At 35.7% G+C, this 17,751-nt stretch overlaps 3 protein-coding genes across 4 annotated transcripts; 1 reads left to right on the top strand and 2 right to left on the bottom strand.

The window, feature by feature from the left end:
• Positions 1-355: 355 nt before the first annotated feature.
• Positions 356-4,279, bottom strand: ETFALPHA (electron transfer flavoprotein alpha). Its single transcript, XM_089049183.1, has 8 exons — positions 4,015-4,279; positions 3,693-3,875; positions 3,279-3,490; positions 2,550-2,713; positions 2,131-2,289; positions 1,645-1,697; positions 953-1,093; positions 356-583 (listed from the first exon to the last, which is right to left on the bottom strand). Exons 1-8 carry the CDS (start codon positions 4,105-4,107, stop codon positions 506-508), a joined length of 1,083 nt encoding a protein of 360 aa, XP_088905309.1. The 5' UTR covers positions 4,108-4,279; the 3' UTR covers positions 356-505.
• A 1,527-nt stretch (positions 4,280-5,806) lies between these two features.
• Positions 5,807-13,989, top strand: LOC103342516 (protein disulfide-isomerase 5-3). 2 transcript variants are annotated; one of them, XM_008246150.3, is made up of 15 exons: positions 5,807-6,011; positions 7,110-7,200; positions 7,562-7,656; positions 8,217-8,274; positions 8,421-8,602; positions 8,725-8,782; positions 9,390-9,430; positions 9,605-9,679; positions 10,590-10,646; positions 11,490-11,556; positions 11,705-11,851; positions 12,477-12,698; positions 13,346-13,498; positions 13,583-13,660; positions 13,736-13,989. In XM_008246150.3, exons 1-15 carry the CDS (start codon positions 5,971-5,973, stop codon positions 13,811-13,813), a joined length of 1,443 nt encoding a protein of 480 aa, XP_008244372.2. In that variant the 5' UTR covers positions 5,807-5,970; the 3' UTR covers positions 13,814-13,989. The 2 variants fall into 2 exon arrangements, with proteins under 2 accessions (XP_008244372.2, XP_088904034.1); XM_089047908.1 differs by having other exon boundaries at positions 5,820-6,011; positions 8,426-8,602.
• Positions 13,990-14,451: 462 nt separating this feature from the next.
• On the bottom strand, positions 14,452-15,987 carry LOC103342515 (early nodulin-like protein 9). Its single transcript, XM_008246149.2, has 2 exons — positions 15,682-15,987; positions 14,452-15,147 (listed from the first exon to the last, which is right to left on the bottom strand). The coding sequence occupies exons 1-2, from the start codon at positions 15,875-15,877 to the stop codon at positions 14,711-14,713; spliced, it is 633 nt and encodes a 210-aa protein (XP_008244371.2). The 5' UTR covers positions 15,878-15,987; the 3' UTR covers positions 14,452-14,710.
• Positions 15,988-17,751: the final 1,764 nt, after the last annotated feature.

Raw genomic sequence — 17,751 nt, 5'->3', positions numbered from 1 at the left:
TATAGAAAAGGGATTACCAAAAATCTTTTTTCTTCTTCATCGTACGCAGATTCTGAGAATTAGAACGCAAAATTTATTTACCAGTTGACTAGTGGGAATAAACTTCTCTGGCTACACAACGGCTCTCTATACAGCTCCTAAAATATGAAGATGTCGTGGCTCTTAAAAAGTCCGCAGTCATGAATGAGAGGAAGAGAGGATAATGTTGCTTGATACAACTGGGATGCCCCCGAAGTTAGAAAAGTATTATAAGGGTCGCCAAATGGAAATCATTGCAAAACGGATGCGGAGTAAATTTAATCCACAAGTTCGATATAACACAATTTCTTCACGATTTTATTTGAGGGAAGGCATATTCACCAGAAGAATTATGATGGTATTATTAAAATTCCAATACCAGGTTCTGATATTGTTTCTATTATTAAATATGGAATTTCTGATGTACAAAGATGTTCAACTATCTTGCAGCACATTTTTGGATGCGTAAACTGTTCAGGTTATGAGCTTATTTTGTCTCAGGAAGCTTCTCTAGCAACTCTGGTATCACTTCAAAGATATCGCCTACAAGTCCATAGTCAGCAACCTGTAACGTACATCAAAGAGTTTATTATTAGAATGGCAAAAATTAGCAGCATGTAAATCCATTTATGCCATATCTTTCCAAAAATGCTTGACAGCTACATACAGAACGAGTTTTGCAGAATGAAAAATCCTTAAACCAAATACATTATATGGTCCACATTTTAAGAAACTAAGTTCTTTTTTTGTTTCCTTCCCTTTTTGGCAGCTGAGGAAGCAAAAAATTAATTTGCCTTTTGGCTCTTTCAGTGAGGACTGAATTCTGCAGACTTTGAAAAGAATGCATCTTGTATCATAACCTTCATATCTGAGAGGCCAACTGTACGAATTACCATTAACCTTGACAATTATGAGAGAGAGTTCAAGCCATCACCTGGAATATGGGGGCCTCCGCATCTTTGTTCACAGCAACAATGACCTTGGAATCTCTCATGCCTGCTAAGTGTTGAATGGCTCCAGAAACACCAAAAGCCATGTACAACTCTGGGGCAACTATCTTTCCAGTTTGGCCAACCTAATACACAAAGTAACCACATTCCAAGGCCAGGAGAACCAAAAAAAAAATTGAAAATCAGAACATAGGACTAATTATAATATGCACCCTTTTTGAGACCCAATGCATTTCATATCCTCAAGATAGTGCAAATGGTTAAGATTCATGACACCAATTTATATATGTAAGATTTAGGAAGAGATATGGCAAATAATGTGAGCATTCAACTCTCTTGCCTGTTATTAAAAAGAAAAAAGCATGTGTACTAGAAAAAGTATTTCAAATATGGCATCTGCACTGCAAGCCTTCTAGCTGGGATGAGAAGCTGAAGCATTTTTCTATTTTTGTGTTGCATAATGTCAACTAGTAAATCAGACCACAAAAAAAAAAGAGTCAACTAGTAAACAAATGAGTTTTGACAGTTTCAATACCATGAAGAATAGGCTACAAATGAAACACTTGATGTGGAAGGGGCATGAGTGAAGTTCCAGCTTATGGTGTATTGAAAATGCTAAAGATACATAGAAGTTAATACATTCTTCAAAGTTGGAAAGAACCATTATCAACGTTACCTGAAGGTCATTAGGAACATATCCTGCATCAACAGCAGCACGGGTAGCTCCAACTAAGCAAAAAAGAAGAAAGAAATGTCAGATTTTCTTACCCGTTTGCAACAACAGCATATGCCTGTAAGTTCAAGTATGGAAGGTTCAAATTCTTCAAATTCTGAATATAATGTTTATGACAACTCAACTACACATCATATTAAAGTTATGAGAAGCATGGAAAGTCATTAGCATGACGCTTGACAGGTCATCAGCACACACGCACAGTCACGGGACAAGTCACACACGCAGAGGCAAACAACAATAAGACACACAGAGAAACAGTACCAAAAATAATACGGATGCTGGAAAAGAAAAGAATGGAGTTATGAGCACGAAAAATATTACAATGGAATTACCAACAGCACTAACAAACACAAGCACAAGAATACAGATGCTGGGAAGAAAAAAAAAAAGGAGTACTAACAAAAAACAATATTTACAAGGAATTACCAGCTGCACCAAGTTTCTCAGCAAGTTTTTCTATCATTTTGAAGTTTTCAGCACTTTTCAATGCACGGCCCCCAGTAACCACAACACGAGCATTCCCAAGATCAGGGCGTTCTGTATCCTGTGATGTGTGCTTTACATATCGAGATTTACCAACAGAATCTGCAAATGAGATACTAAACCATGTTAATAGATGGCCTATGTTTTAATTGCCAATTAGGTAGCAATTTAGCAAATTGATCAGCCAGATCCATTTGATGGACAAAAATCACCCAAGACACTGTTGATTTTGAAGCATTACCACGAAATGAATCCACAGATGGACATAGAAGCAGTCACATACAATTCTAGCTAAATAAATTAAATTTTAAAGGTATATTTGGCCACTAAATAGTTTATGGATTAGAAAATGACAAACAGACCTTCACCAAAGGTGGAGAGATCAACCTGGGTGATAGGAGCTTCATTTGATTTTGAATTGGCTAAGATGGAGGGCACTGGAAAGGATGTTGATCTAACTGTCAACAAGCAAGGTCCAGCACCGGTGTATCGAACAGTACAAAGTGCATTACCAGCATATATTGGCCTGCCATATGAAAATATCATCTTACTTCTAGCCAGATGAAATCGACATTTACCACAGATACCTATCAACCAAGAGATGCTTGCGCAGGAACATGGAACAAACCCATCTAGAACCTTGCCAAAAGTGAAACAAGATACCAGAGCTAGAATGTAAGCCATTCTGGCTTGCATCTGATTTGGATAAGTTGAAACTTTGGCAGGGAAATCCCTGAGTTTCTACCTATCGGGAATTGGGTTGACAAAAACTCTTGTGCCAAAAAATCAGAAGAATAAAGAATTAAAAGCACTTGAGTTTTTAGTACAGTAAGGACGCATGTAAATGTTGACTATAAACTGTTTAGATTTGATAAACTGTTTAGCTCTTCTTGTCTGGTGAATTATAATATGGTCTTGCTAATGTGGCCGTAGTGGCTTTGATTGGTTGTATTTTCAGTGAACTGCTATTTCATTGTGGTGTACTGTTTCTTTTCACTGAAGTCATTACGTGCAAAAGAAAAACAAATTTCAAACAACAGTTTACATAACAGGAGAAATGATCACAACAACAGCCATATAACCAAAGTTACCTGACAAATAGATGAGGGTCTGAAATTTCAATCACATCCGTGATCGGAGAAACATCTAAAAGGGCAGCTGCCCTTGGCAGTATGTTCTTGCCAAACGAACCTGAAGCAGTGATTACATGTGAGTACCCGCCCTTCTGCTGAACCAAATGGATCAGTTTAGCCCAAGGCTCTGCTAGAGGATGACTAAATTCATCAGAATCAGCGACAAGAACCTACACAACAGTAATTGATCACATACCATAACACTCCACAATTTTCAATATCCCATTTAATATTTACCAACAACAACAAAAATCCATTCAATCAATTGGGTCAGTAACCCATTTGGAAATAAGCAAAAACGCCACCAAAACAACATCAAGCACAAGACTTTATCATAGATTAAAAAGAACCTGTCGACGCCATTTGAGATACCTCAGAAACTGAAGGGTCACATGAAGCGGCATTTGCTGCGGCTTCGTGAAGGGCAGAGCCGGAGCCTGCCAATAGCAATGAAATAGGATTGTCGTTGCTTAAAGATTTTGCAGCCTTTACCGCGCTCACTGATTGGGGCTTGATAGCACCACCTTCGTGTTCAGCTAACACCAGTGTGCTAATCTATTCAATCATTTGAAAAATTATATACAATTAAAAAATAATTATTAACTAGATTGAATAGTTGAACTGCCATATCTAATTGAAAAGATTTTGAAGTGAATTTTGAATATTTGTGGTGAATGAATGAAAGTGAACTTACGGATCGAGAATTGGAGGTGAAAGCGATAATTCGTGACGTGAAGGAAGGACTGATTCGTTTCCTCAAGGCTCTTAGCGCAGCTACACTTGCCATCTCACACTCTCTCTAGCTTTGGGGCTGATGATGATGAGGATGATGCTGATGATGGAGGTTGAATACAACTGCCTGAGTTTAGAAACTTTCTATTCTACTGTTTACCTCCGGCGGGGCAATGAAATCAAATCACAACGATTCGTGAGCTTGAGTTTACAAAATGAAAATGCCCAGGGTGAAAACAAAAAAAGCAAGAAATTTTTCGTGAAAGGAGTCACATGCAAGTCACGTGATCACTATTTTTTTACTTTTTTTTTATTTTCAGGTTGCCACCTTAACTTCCTTTTTACCATATTACAAGTCCTATTATGTTTGAAACTCACATGAATTTTGATTCCTTATGTGTTATCGGGAGGGAATTGGAGTAATTCCAATACATTAGTACAAAAATTATATACATGGTTGTGCTCCCTAGCGTCTGAAAGTCTTGGCAATCTTCAATTTTATTATCATCCAAGATTATGAAAGTCGATATTAAAATTAGTTGTTCAAATCATACAAGAACTATTCAAACCCCCAAAATTGGGTTGATCACAACTAGAAGAATTGAAAATTGGGTTATGGATTTTTTGTTTCCAAATCTTGTAATAGAGTGAATTGAAAATTGTGCATATAATTGCACATTACAAGGAAAGTCGAAACAAGTTACTGAATTGGCTGATGGATTAATTCAAATGTCACTTTCCTATTGGCAGTACCGCTTCATAGTGCCTGTAAGATATCACTCTCCTATTTTCTTCATTTACATGCTTTTATTTATTTATGTGTATTTTATTTTTGAGTGCATTTATCTATTTAAGTAAGTTTTTGGCTATTTTTGAATTATTTATTTATTTATTTATAAAAACTAATATTTATGAAAGTGAATGGTAAATTTTGGCTATTTTTAATAAAAACTCCATTTTCAATACTAGTGGTTCTTGATTCTAATGAATATTATGTGCACATCTTTTGAAACTAAGGGTTTTGGGCTTTATGCTAATCAAGTTTATGCACACGAGAAAAGATGAAGATCATAATTAAACTAAAAATTGAAATACCATTTTGACGTAAGCCTCAAAATTTAAGGGTTGTTGCTTATAAAAACTTAAATAAATATAATTTTGTTGGCGCCCAAGTGAGCGAAAGTGAAAATAAAACAAATTTTGTTTATTTGAATGATCGCATTGCTGATTAATGACCACTTCTCTAATATAAGTGATCTCACATACATTAGTGTGATCCATTTCTATAAAGAGAGGTGATCAACAAAATGGTCAATAAATATTATACAAATAGTATTATTGAAATAAAATTAGTATATGTCTAAGAGTTCGATAATCCCTTATGATTTAGAAGAAAAAAAAATCCATATAAAAATAGTATAAAAATCTAACATCACAAAATAAGAAAAGTCAACTACTAGTTGCGTGTTACCTAAATTAGCTCAAGGAAAAAGAAAAGAAAAAGAATAAAATAAAAGGAAAGCCTTTATTCTCATTTAATTTACAGAATCAAGATATTGTGGGTCCGCACTTGCACTGAATCTGGCCCCTTATACGAGAATGATAGTTTCTTTCCGTACTAAGTAAGCTGCACCGTCGCACACAGGATCAATAATAAAAAAACGGGGGTCCGCACTTGCACTGGATCTGGGCCCATGCACGAAAGTGATAGTTTCTTTCCGCACTAAGTAAGCTGCACCGTCGCACACAGGATCAATAAAAAAACACGTGAAGGCAGAGCAGAAAGAGAAAGAAGCTAAGGCAAGAGGCGAGAGGCGTAGGCAAGGCAGCTCTCTCTCCCATTTCATTCATTTTGATTGCTCGGGAACTGGGATTAGAGCTATCTGTTGCTCTGAAATCCACACCCTTAATCTCCACCATGATTTCCACCGGCAAGATCAAGTCTGTCGATTTTTACAGGTCAGATCTCTCGCATTTCCTTTACTTCCCTTCACTGTGCATCAGCTCTGTTGTGTGTGTAAATCTGAATCTGATTATGGAAAGCTCAATTTCATTGTGTGATTGCGTTGGTGCATTTGGGTTATGAATTATGGTGGGTTAGAGAATGAATGGCTTGGATGCGCGAATGGAATTGAAGTAATTGTTGGGTTATAATCAGAATTGATGATTAATGTAATAATCGTGTAGAAAAGTTTGAAAAGATTGATGCTTTTGAGTAGTTTGGTGGCAAAGAATAACTATTGGTTGATAATCTTGATGGCTGATGTAGGAACGAGTAAATTGTGTTAGTTTTAGGTTGTTTTTGGAAGAATTTGTAGTGTTTGATTGCTAGGATGAACATTGGAAAAGGATGCAAACTGGTGAGGAATATAATTGCCAATTACATTTTCTAGAATGGGCATTGATATGGAATTCCTATTTTATTTTACTTTCTTTTGATTTTGTTGGTTTGTTTTTTTTTTAATTTATGGGTTGGTCGACTAAACAATGTATTAGCCACTCCATAGATTTGCCCATGCCTTTACAAAGTTCATTTCAACAACACTACCTGAGAGTAAGGAAGCATTAGCATATTATTTGGAGGTGCTTAGTTGAAGCATTTACACTAGAAGATTGATTGGTTTTAGCTTCTGGATGTGTCTCTTTATTATTTTCTTGTTATGGTTTGGGGTAGAAAAGTCAGAGAAACAGGATGCAAAAGCAGGCGGAAATCCCAGGGGAAAGAAAATAAATAAAGATACAAAACAAGTATCGGCAAGCAAATCCACTTTCAGAGTCATAGTGCATTGAAATAAAAACTTCAAGTTACATGGGCTTAGAATTGTTTATACTTTCTTAATGCATTAAAGAAACTAATTTTACATACATAAAGTTTATAGGTAATACAGATGGAGATCGCTTTGCATCTCTTCTCAAAAGTTTCTTGTGAATAGCAGGAGAAAGAAAAATAGACCTGTGGGGAAATTTAGTGTGCATTATTTTACTTATGGTGGTTGTTCTGATACTTTATATATATGTATATATTAATTTATGCTACAAATGTTTTCCTATGTCCAGGAAAATTCCAAGAGATTTGACTGAAGCATCATTATCGGGTGCAGGATTATCTATAATAGCAGCTCTTGCCATGATGTTTTTATTTGGAATGGTAAAGCAGCTCCTATATCTTTAGTTGGTTACTTATTCAAAGCATTAAACTTTGACTGTTTAGAGAATGAGTGATGATCCTTTTTCTCAATTAATGCTTGTTTTGGTCCTGTATGGATGTGTGTAACCTTTTTTTATTTCTAAATTTTCTTTTGGAATTTCCATTAGTTTTCTTTCTTTTCTATAATTTTTTTCATTGAGATATTCTTATGGCTAATGTACCTCATCATGTCTATATTTACCATCATCTTTTCCTTTTTCCTTTTTCCTTTTTCAGTAATCTGTTTTGGCACTTTATTACTAAATTTAGTAATAGTGACATTTCTTTACATCTGATGGTACTTACGATGATCATTTTGCAGGAACTGAATAGTTATTTGGCCTTCAGCACCTCTACATCTGTTATTGTTGACAAGAGTTCTGATGGGGACTTCTTACGTATTGGATTTAATATAAGGTAAAGTTTCATAGTTTGGATTGATGTTTTTCGATGTTTATGAAGTTATTGAGTCATGTTTGGGCTTACTATGTTCGTATATGGAGTCGACACTATCAGATCCTATATATGACACTTATGGTCAGAACTTTTGAATGCTAGTTTGACGTGATACTGCCGAACCACATGTGATGAATACTTAGTAGTATTATATATTGACTGGCATCAATATCATGGTTGAGAGTTGTAGGACTTATCAAGCGTGGACAAGGTGATGCGTGAGTTCCATGTGCATGCTTTAATTAGGTTCAAATGATTCCTAGGTGCATTACTTGGGAATTTGTAGGCAATGCTTTACTCGGCTGAAAGGAGCCAATTAGATTGTCAAAGCATTAGGTTATCAGGGTACTGCCTCTGTTACTCAGGGAAACTCTTAGTCTTTCACTTTTGAAGTATCAACTTATATAAACTCCCTTCCCACCCCCTCCCTCTCCCTCTCGCCTCTCTCTCTCTCTCTCTCTCTCTCATTTTCTTGTGTTTTATTTATTTAAAAAACTAACATTATCTCAATTTCCATGTAGTTTTCCTGCACTCTCATGTGAATTTGCATCCGTTGACGTGAGTGATGTGTTGGGAACAGTAAGTTTCTCTCTCATTTTGTTTTGTCTATATTATCTTTTCTGTTATCGATTTTTGCTCCCTATTGTTAAAGATCCTTTGTAGTCATTTTTTATATTCTTGATGTGGCATCCATCTGGCCTGAATTCGTGCCCTCTTATTTTCAGAACAGATTGAATATAACGAAAACAATTCGCAAGTTCTCTATAGGTCCAGATTTAAAACCCACCGGCTCTGAGTTCCACTCAGGACCTGCTTTCCATGACATTAAGCATGGGGATGGTGATGAATATGCTGGTGATGGCTCTGTTTCACTAACTGCTCGAACTTTTGAAAAGTTTACTCACCAGTAAGTAGGCCAACTTTTAATTCCATACCTTTCATATTTAAAGCCACTGATGTGGGTGACTTCTGACTTTATGTTGCAAAATAATACCATTCCTGATTTTGCATTAAACAATTCTTTTGCAGGCATCCAATTTTGGTTGTTAATTTTTATGCTCCTTGGTGCTACTGGAGCAATCGTCTGGTAAATTAATTAGCTTCACAAATTGCTCAAATTTCTTTTGATGAAATGTTAGCTATGTTAATTAATCATTTTATACAATCTTGTTATATACTTGAGTATGTAATGGTTATGGCATGATGGCACAGAATTTAGAATCTCATCTTGTAGCCAGAAATCAAAGGTTAGCTCCTGTACGATGGGAAAACTTATTATGTCGCAGTTTTCATTCTGAGGATTTCTGCAACTTATTTAAATCTTTTAAGTTTTTCCACGAAAGAAAAATACAGATAAAATCTTAAAGGTTGTAATATATGTAATGTTTCATCTGACTTATTTCATACATTGTCTTGAATCTTGGGAACTTGTTTTGCCCCCATTTGTACCTTTGATCATGTGTGTACTCGTGCGCATATGACAAGCCACAAGATCCTTGAGTTAGTTCATGGTGCCCTTTCGTCATTTTCAATGGAACTGTTGAATGGTACTTGTGCACATTAAAAGTTTGGTTGATTGAATTGAACTATTTAGTCGAAATCATCCAAAAGCTGTATCTTCTTTCTGTGTTTGTTTATTTTTCTTGTATTATGTTCCTGCTTCATGTTCTCTCTTATTCTTTTTTCTTTTTCAGAAACCTTCATGGGAGAAGGCCGCCAAAATAATAAGAGAAAGGTGCTTTACTCTGAAAGTTCTACTGTTTTCTTCCAGATTTTATGATTTTTCAAGTGGTACTGTAATATTTTTTATTTTGCCACACAATCTCCAGAATTTGAAGTCCACAACTCCTCTCACTCTCACACCCACACCCTCCTCTTCTTTCCTCTCTTGTGCCTCCATGTTTAACAGATATGATCCAGAAATAGATGGGCGTATTCTTTTGGCGAAAGTAGATTGTACTGAAGAAGGTGACTTGTGTAAGAGGTATATTTTAGATTGGTTAATCCTACTTTCTACTTGATTTTCTAATTTTTATGGATTTGCAATAGATTTTATATTGTACTTTTCACCGCAAACTGTGCACTTTCAGTTCTTATTAGTTGTATAAAGAAAATCTCAAAGTTTAATTAATATTTCTCATTCTCCTCAATGAAACAAAGGATTTATACATTGCGATATTTAATAATTCACTTACAGTGGAGAATAAAACTGAAAGACAACTCCAAGGAGTACTAATTAGCGCAGGAACTTATTGCACTGCAATAATAATGTTGTAAATATCAGATTTTATTTACCATTAATAAATTTTTAAAACAGTAAGTTTAACTTGAAATGATCAGGGTGGTTCTTATCTGGCTTGAAAGGGCGGTCCAAACTCAACATGAAAGAGAAACCTACTTACCTTTGAAGAAGGTTTTGCAACAAGTACTCTAAGCTGCCTTGCCTTAACTGGGGTGGTTTTCAAATAACAGCACTAGGACATAGTCTTCTGAAATGCCAATTGGGGCTTTAGATTTTATCTTGAGTTTAGCGTTCTCATCAATGTAGCTTTTGCCTTACACATGAGTATGTTTTGACTGTCTTTCTGCTTGAACAGAGAACTGTTAACCTCAGGGTGGGAACATGTATGTGCTCATGTTTTAGTCTATCTCTGTCCTATTTATTTTCACGTGCTAATTTTGTATGATTGCTACAGTTAAGCCATCAGTCATAGCATCCTGGAATTGAACCACCATTTGAACTTTTTTCATATTCAAATAGTCATACCTTATTGCCTTACGTTACCCCAAATACAACATTATTGTACTCTTCTTTACTTACCTCCCAAGTTTGCTTAATGTACCACTGGCTTCCTATTTTTTATATTATTAACTTTGTTCCCTATAATGATCAGGAATCACATTCAAGGATATCCATCAATTCGTATCTTTCGTAAAGGAAGTGATGTGAGGTAAATACTACAAAATTTTGCCAACTTTTAGATTATTTTGAACTGATGTCTATTCATTTATTTATATTCAGGTTGTCATTTATTTCCTCCTTCTGTTCTTGGAGTTTTAGTTATTCTAGGTTGCATTTAATTATTTAAAACTTTTTTCCTTTGGATCTTCATATAACTTGTGTGTGCATTTATTAAACATCACCTGTGGTTTGGAATCTTTCTATGTGCTCTTAAGTTTCATTTCAATATGTGGATTTAAATGCGAGTTTTGAATTTAACTTTTGACTTAAATTGTTTGTGTCAAATCAAATGTCAAAAGAATGAAAAATGTAGAGTTTTGATATATGGAAAATAAAATTATGTTTTTAAGGGAATTAGTGAGTTAACTCGCAATAACATTTTCTTGATTATTTGAAATCCACGTTATCGTAAATAGTCAATTCATGTATAATGCAAATCCAAATCCTTAATTTCCAAGTCATCTATGTAAATGCAACCTTAGAGCCATTAAGGTCTTATCAAGACATTTCTGATGCCTTGGTTGTGATGTGAAGCTATGAGCATAGTTTGCTCATTCCATGAGCTTTATAAGATGATAACAGTATATAAAGGTCAATTCTCTCTCTATCTCTCTCTCTGTGTCTTTCTCCCTCACTCCTTCGCTCCCTCCGCCCCCTCCCCTGTTTCAGTTTCCTTTTTATTTTATTTTATCCTTTTTATAGACCCTGAGTAATTTGTTTGATACCTTTGTTTCTCAAATTCAGATATCAAATTTTGGCCCCCTTGACCATGCCTGTCTTGTTCATATGAAGCTTACCTTAATCAACCTCTTTATCTGGAATTCTGTCACAGGGATGACCATGGACGCCATGATCATGAATCTTATTATGGAGATCGAGATACAGATAGTCTGGTTAAGGTACAAGCATTCATAAGTTTCAATTAGCCTTACAGTTTCCTATGTTTAACTTTGACTTTGAACTTGTTAATACTTGTTGATGAAATTTTTGTTCAATACCCCAAATGAGATTGCAAACCCCTCTGATATGAAGTTCTCATCCTTGCAGACAATGGAGACTTTGGTAGCACCTATCCCTGTTGAGGCTCAAAAACTTGCTTTGGAGGGTAAATCTGACAATGGGACTGACAATGCAAAAAGACCAGCACCACTGACAGGAGGGTGTAGAATTGAAGGCTATGTGCGTGTGAAGAAGGTGATCTTCCATTGATTGAAATTAATAGAAGCATTGGGCATGTTAGCATGTATGAAATTTCTTATTCCCACAGAACTCCTTGATTTCTTCCTCTGCTCCCAAACCATCTCACATGCCTGGAAATGTGATGAAAAAGGAGAAATGAAAGGGTAGTTTCAACTACTCTTATCCTTCTTTCTTTTTCTAAAGCATGCCTTGAGGTGCTTCACATGCGTAGAATTAGTATGAATAAAGAGAAAAATGCGAAGGGGGCAGTTGTTGTGACTGCACAAATTTTGGTTAGCAGAGCGGTGCACATGAGTTGCCCTACTTGAGAGCCACATGTGCAGTCATGACAGCCACAACTGGCCTTGGGTTCTTCATGAATAAAATTTAGCCGTGTTAGGAACTAAGCTACAGTTGTGTAGTTGGTACCCTTGCGAGTCCTACCAAAAGAGAGAAAAAAAGGTCCTTGAGCAAGTTCTTGTACTTGATGGTTAACATGAATAAACAAAAGAAAGAATATGGTACCAGTAAAATGCATTATATCATTATCACAATTCTCCTGTCAATTGAGCCAACAATGAAACTCTTAGCTACTATCATTCAGTAGGAATTTAGGTATGATTTGTCCTCTACTGTGCAGGTTCCAGGAAACCTTGTCATTTCCGCGCATTCAGGAGCCCATTCCTTCGATGCTTCTCAAATGAACATGTCACACGTCATATCACATTTTTCATTCGGTAGGATGATTGCTCCTAAGGTGATGAGTGATGTCAAGCGATTGGTACCTTATCTTGGTGGAAGCCATGACAGGTTGAATGGTCGGTCTTTCATAAATCATCGTGATCTAGGTGCTAATGTTACAGTAAGTTTGTCACTCTACACATCTTGGCATCGTGTTTGCTTCTCTATTGTTCTGTGCTTGTCCATCATCATCTCAATGTTTAAGTGATATCAGCAATATATAGCTGCATGTCCAGGATTTTTAGGTGTATGGATATTGGTGCATTGAGATGGGTGGCACACACAATATATCATGTTTCATTCTAGAATTTCTCTGTGGTTCAAATACTTTTTGAATGGTCCATGCATCTGTCCCTGCTCTTTTGAGCTTTTAAATGTGTCTACTCTTTCTGAATGATCCTATTTTATAATGTTGGCTTATAAATTCACCAATAACATTCAAAACTGTCCATTTTATTGTATTGATATTCTACCTCCCTAGAGATGCTTTTACAGCCAACAAACGTTTCCTTCTGGATGGAGTTGGAATACTAAAATAATTTTTTATTGTTTTTTATGGTAATTTTCTTTGAGTCCTAAAAGAGTGTAGTTTCCTCTTCTTTTATAGTAAGTTTCTTTCAATAATTATTGCATCTGCTCACAATGTTCCTGGAACCCCTGTTTATTGACTTACAACTGAATAGATCATTAATGAAGTTTATTTGGCTTGTGAAGAATTGCTAATGTTTATGCTCTTCTTAAGCATATTTCTGGTAATTGCATTTGCAGATAGAGCATTACCTTCAAATAGTTAAAAGCGAAGTTATAACAGGAAGAAATCATAAATTAATTGAGGAATATGAGTACACAGCCCACAGCAGCTTGGTGCAAAGTCTTCAAATACCAGTTGCAAAATTCCATTTCGAGCTCTCTCCCATGCAGGTTTAATAACAAACAGTGTGGTATTTGTGTACTAGTTTTACTCTCTTTGCTTCTCATCTCCTTTTCTTTGTCTTCTGTACCCAGGTGTTAATAACAGAAAATCAGAAATCCTTTTCACATTTTATCACAAACGTGTGCGCTATAATTGGAGGTGTTTTCACGGTTAGTATCTTCTATCTTTGGTTCTTTACTTCTCTCCAGATTGCGTACTAATTTATGTTTGCCTTTGGGTTCCAGGTAGCGGGAATAGTGGATTCAATTCTGCACAACACTATTAGAATGATGAGAAAGGTTGAACTAGGCAAAAATTTTTGATGGATAGGTGAAATTTCGTTAGTGTACAATGAATTGTTTATTTGCAACACCTAATTTAGTGAGGATTGTTTTGTTAACGATGACATATTCCTTTTAGAACAAAAATAGAAAAATGCAATGAGAGAAGTGCCACATTTTCCGGTTAGAGTTGCCAATACAAAATCTAGTTTTATGAAGATTTTATGCATTATACATTTGGCTTCTATTTATTTTATTTTTTGAGAAAGAATTATACCGAAAATGTGATTATTTGTGAGATGTTCTTGGTTTTCGAACAGGTTTTTTCTGTTTGGTTGATGATAAGATCTTCACTTAATTTTTCCTGAATGCCCAAAGAAGGTAGGTAGGGATAAATATTTGGGGTGTTAAAATCCAATCCAATCCAGTTGATTGGTTTTCGATGACTTTGACGAATTGGATTGTTTTTTACGCTTAATTTTGTGGAAATTTAAAAAAAAATTCTTCATTAAAAAATCAATTATCCATCCTATCCAATTCTAACTTCAGATTGGGCACTGTGTTGCTTCCTCGATTGTGAGCCTGCTTAATTTATAAACATAACTAAAATTTGCAGATGCATCTGCTTCCAAAACTAAAAGAAAGATGGAAACAGAAACATATAAATATTGAATACACAGTGACAGTATGAAAATCAATTTATTTCTTTGTGTAATTACATTATTGGCCCTTATGGTGGAGTCTCACAAACACACTAATGAGTTACTCCCTCCTTATTTTCCAATTGCAACAAACGAATATCAAACACCAGTCCAAAGATATATACTGAGCTTAAAGAAAATAAAAAACAATAAATCAGAAAAGGAAAAAAAAAAGGGGGGGGAGAAGGAAACTCTCAAAGGAGAAACGAACTTTATACTCAAACAATCCAATATCCAGTTAGAGTAGTAAAAGTGATGAGGATGCAGCAAAAGCTCCAATGGACCCCAACAAACTCATGAAAACTGGAGAAGCCCCGCTGGGCGGTGGAGGGCTTTCGGGAGCTAGAGTAGGGTTCTCGACCACCCCTGTATCTGGTGAAGGTGGAGACGCTTCACCGGCAGGAGCTGGAGATGGGGTTATATCAGTTGAGTTTGAAGGCGAAGGGGCAGTTGCATTTCTATTTGTTCTATCTGCCAACACAATCACTACCAACTTCTCATTTTTGAGACAGTTGTCTTTGTTGCCACTGATGAAATAAAATGGCCCAGATTGGTCGAACTTGATGGCAGTGTGGCCATCAGTATATTTCGCAGTAGGGGCATCGATGTTGCAATTTGTATAGTCGTCCTGGTTTACTCTAAGCACTGAGTCTTGGCCAGGAGAGTAGTTGAAAACTGCAGTTGGAAGTAGTATCAAGTAAATCAGTTAGGTTTTTTTCTTGGTTTACAAGGAAAACTAAAGGATGAAAGAGGGGGAGTCGAGGTTTGGCCTTCGATGAGGAGAAAAATGCTCACCACCACTGGGGCTATAAGCCCCCATGCTTTGGCAAGTATCTTAAAATGATCTCTTATTACTAGATATATATTTAACACGGTTGACAGACTGACATGATTCATCGAATTAATCAGGCTGCTTAGCAATATGATATACTAAACTGTCAAACAAGATGAAAATTACTCTTAATTACACTCTAATTATAATTTATATATTTGGTCATGTTATCGTAACAGTCGTGTTATATATGTACACTAAAATAATGAATTTCAAGTTCTAAATCATGCATGTTGCAACTCAGCTCGGAAACTAGTTCTGGACATATAGTATAATAATAATAATAATAATTCTTTCCTCAAAGTAATGATCCGTTGAGGGTTGAAAAACAAATATTATATACTCTGCCTTGCTGAAGATAAAGCTTCAAAACTTACCTATGGAGTCTCCAATTTGAAATCTGTTATTTTCAGCCCATTGATCCAAGTGAGGGGCAGAGGCATTCGGAACACTCCAACTTATTGCAAACTCAGCTGCATCACTCTCCTGTATCAACAGTGTGACGCATAGAAGCACCAGCACAGAAAATACAACATTGCTCTTGTGATTGAATCTTAGAATGGGGATAGCCATAATCGGAGATTGGTGTTGATGAACAAAAAAAAATGCTCTTGTATTTTCCACTAAAAGCTTTGAAAACCTCAGTTTAAGTGGGGTGATAGGAGAAGGAAAGGGATGACATGAAAGGTGTCCTGACAGGGGGTTTTTGTAGGGCAAATTGCATGGAACTTTACATGCTGCGTTAATGAAGCTTTTGCAACTTTTTCTTATTCTTTTTTTAGCTTTTAGGTTTCTTACCTTCCAGTGCAAAGCATATGTGCACTTTTAGATATTAGTACAACATCTAGCTATAGGCGCTTTAATTTTGGAACTTTTATATAACTTGTTCTGTGGGTTTATACTTTGCTTGACCATTGTCAAGAATATTCATGGCTTGTGTTCTGGGTTAGTTGAACTAATTGCTTAATGACATTTAATCCTAGGAACATGATCTGTCATTCACACAAAGCCTTGTCACCACTCTCTCTCTCTCTCTCTCTCTCTCTCTCTCTCTCTCTCTATATATATATATATATATATGTGTGTGTGTCTATAGCAGATAGCAGTAGGCTCAATGAAGCTTGACGCTGTTTTTCTTTTCACCCTGTGATCTGGAACTCAGTAAAGGCTAGCAGAACACATTTTTCTATTGAGGGAAAGATTACCTTATGTTCTTACTTTAATAAGATCATTGAACTTTTCACAAGAATACTTATAAAGTCTTTTTCCTCTGTTTATCATCTATCATACATAACTGTAACAAATTTATAAAGTTATAATACTATTACATAAGTGCATACGTACATACATACGTGCGTACATGTATTGTAAATTTGCAATAACGATACATATATATGCCCACAGATGAGAATTCATATTAAATTATCAGGCACACATGTGCAGTACTTATCTTCTTATATCGGAATCATGGGCTTATCCAGAGGCGTAAATAGTAATTAACTGCAAGTTGATCAAGTTCAGGTGAACCAAGCTGCTTCACATGAAAAAACAAAAAAAGAAGAAGAAGAAGAAGACAGAGAGACAGAGAGAGAGAATTCCGAACAAAATCAGAGATGTGTATAAGAAATATTGAATTTCTCATTAACTATTTCAGATCACAAACTAAATATTACATACTAAATAATCAGACTAACATTTAACTTGATCGAAGACTAAATTATAGCAATCTTTCATGAATTATAACATGATTTGCATTTCCATCCTTCAACTCAATAATAGTCGCTATCGTTCTTAAATTAGGTTTCATGTTACACTATTGGTTATTTTCGTCAATTTTCCCAAATATTTTTTTTTGGGTAAAATGTTGGGGCGAATGAGGAATTACACATAATAAAATTATAAAAAGAATTCAAAACTAAAATGGGAAGAAAAAAAGAGAAGTAGGGAATTTGTCGCTCAATAGTGGGGCTGGCGGGCTGCTGGATGTGCCTGGGGATGGGATCGGTTCGGGTGTGGCTTGGAGGTGGATGGGTATAGAGACGGGGTTTGGCAGGTGAAATTCTTCATTGCCCCATATTTGACAGAAAAATTAACAGAGTTGACGGAAAAGATGAATGGTGCAACACAAGCCCAAATTTAAGGATCACAACAAGTATTATTGGAACTCAATGAAGAAAATGCAAATTGCAGTATAATTCCGCACCCTTTGCTACAATTTAGCCCTAGAAAATGTTGTACCCTTTTTCTTTTGCTTTGTTTTTCATTTCCCGTTTGATTCCCGTCTTGACACTGATTGCAAGAACCATGATAATATATACAAGGTCAGTGAGGACAAAAAATGTGCGCATGCATAATTCTCCCAATTTATTTCTTTGTCATATAGTACTCTTATTTATGATGATAAATAAGAACACCTCGAGATTTAATTATTATTATTATTTTAATTA

The sequence above is a fragment of the Prunus mume genome, linkage group LG3 (assembly GCF_029339155.1).
Source record: "Prunus mume cultivar Tortuosa linkage group LG3, ASM2933915v1, whole genome shotgun sequence".
Lineage (NCBI taxonomy): Eukaryota > Viridiplantae > Streptophyta > Magnoliopsida > Rosales > Rosaceae > Prunus > Prunus mume.
This window is presented reverse-complemented; position numbering and strand designations above follow the sequence as displayed.

What these genes read in the sequence shown, in the direction of transcription:
- ETFALPHA (XM_089049183.1), bottom strand. Translation starts at nt 4,107, where the DNA reads ATGGCAAGTGTAGCTGCGCTAAGAGCCTTGAGGAAACGAATCAGTCCT. An exon ending in GACCCTCATCTATTTGTCAG is followed by an intron (nt 2,714 to 3,278) that starts GTAACTTTGGTT and finishes TTCATATGGCAG; the next exon opens with GCCAATATATGCTGGTAATG. An exon ending in CGGAGGCCCCCATATTCCAG is followed by an intron (nt 584 to 952) that starts GTGATGGCTTGA and finishes TGTACGTTACAG; the next exon opens with GTTGCTGACTATGGACTTGT.
- LOC103342516 (XM_008246150.3), top strand. Translation starts at nt 5,971, where the DNA reads ATGATTTCCACCGGCAAGATCAAGTCTGTCGATTTTTACAG. An exon ending in GAAGGTGACTTGTGTAAGAG is followed by an intron (nt 9,680 to 10,589) that starts GTATATTTTAGA and finishes TATAATGATCAG; the next exon opens with GAATCACATTCAAGGATATC. An exon ending in ATACAGATAGTCTGGTTAAG is followed by an intron (nt 11,557 to 11,704) that starts GTACAAGCATTC and finishes TCATCCTTGCAG; the next exon opens with ACAATGGAGACTTTGGTAGC.
- LOC103342515 (XM_008246149.2), bottom strand. Translation starts at nt 15,877, where the DNA reads ATGGCTATCCCCATTCTAAGATTCAATCACAAGAGCAATGTTGTATTT. An exon ending in TCAAATTGGAGACTCCATAG is followed by an intron (nt 15,148 to 15,681) that starts GTAAGTTTTGAA and finishes TTCCAACTGCAG; the next exon opens with TTTTCAACTACTCTCCTGGC.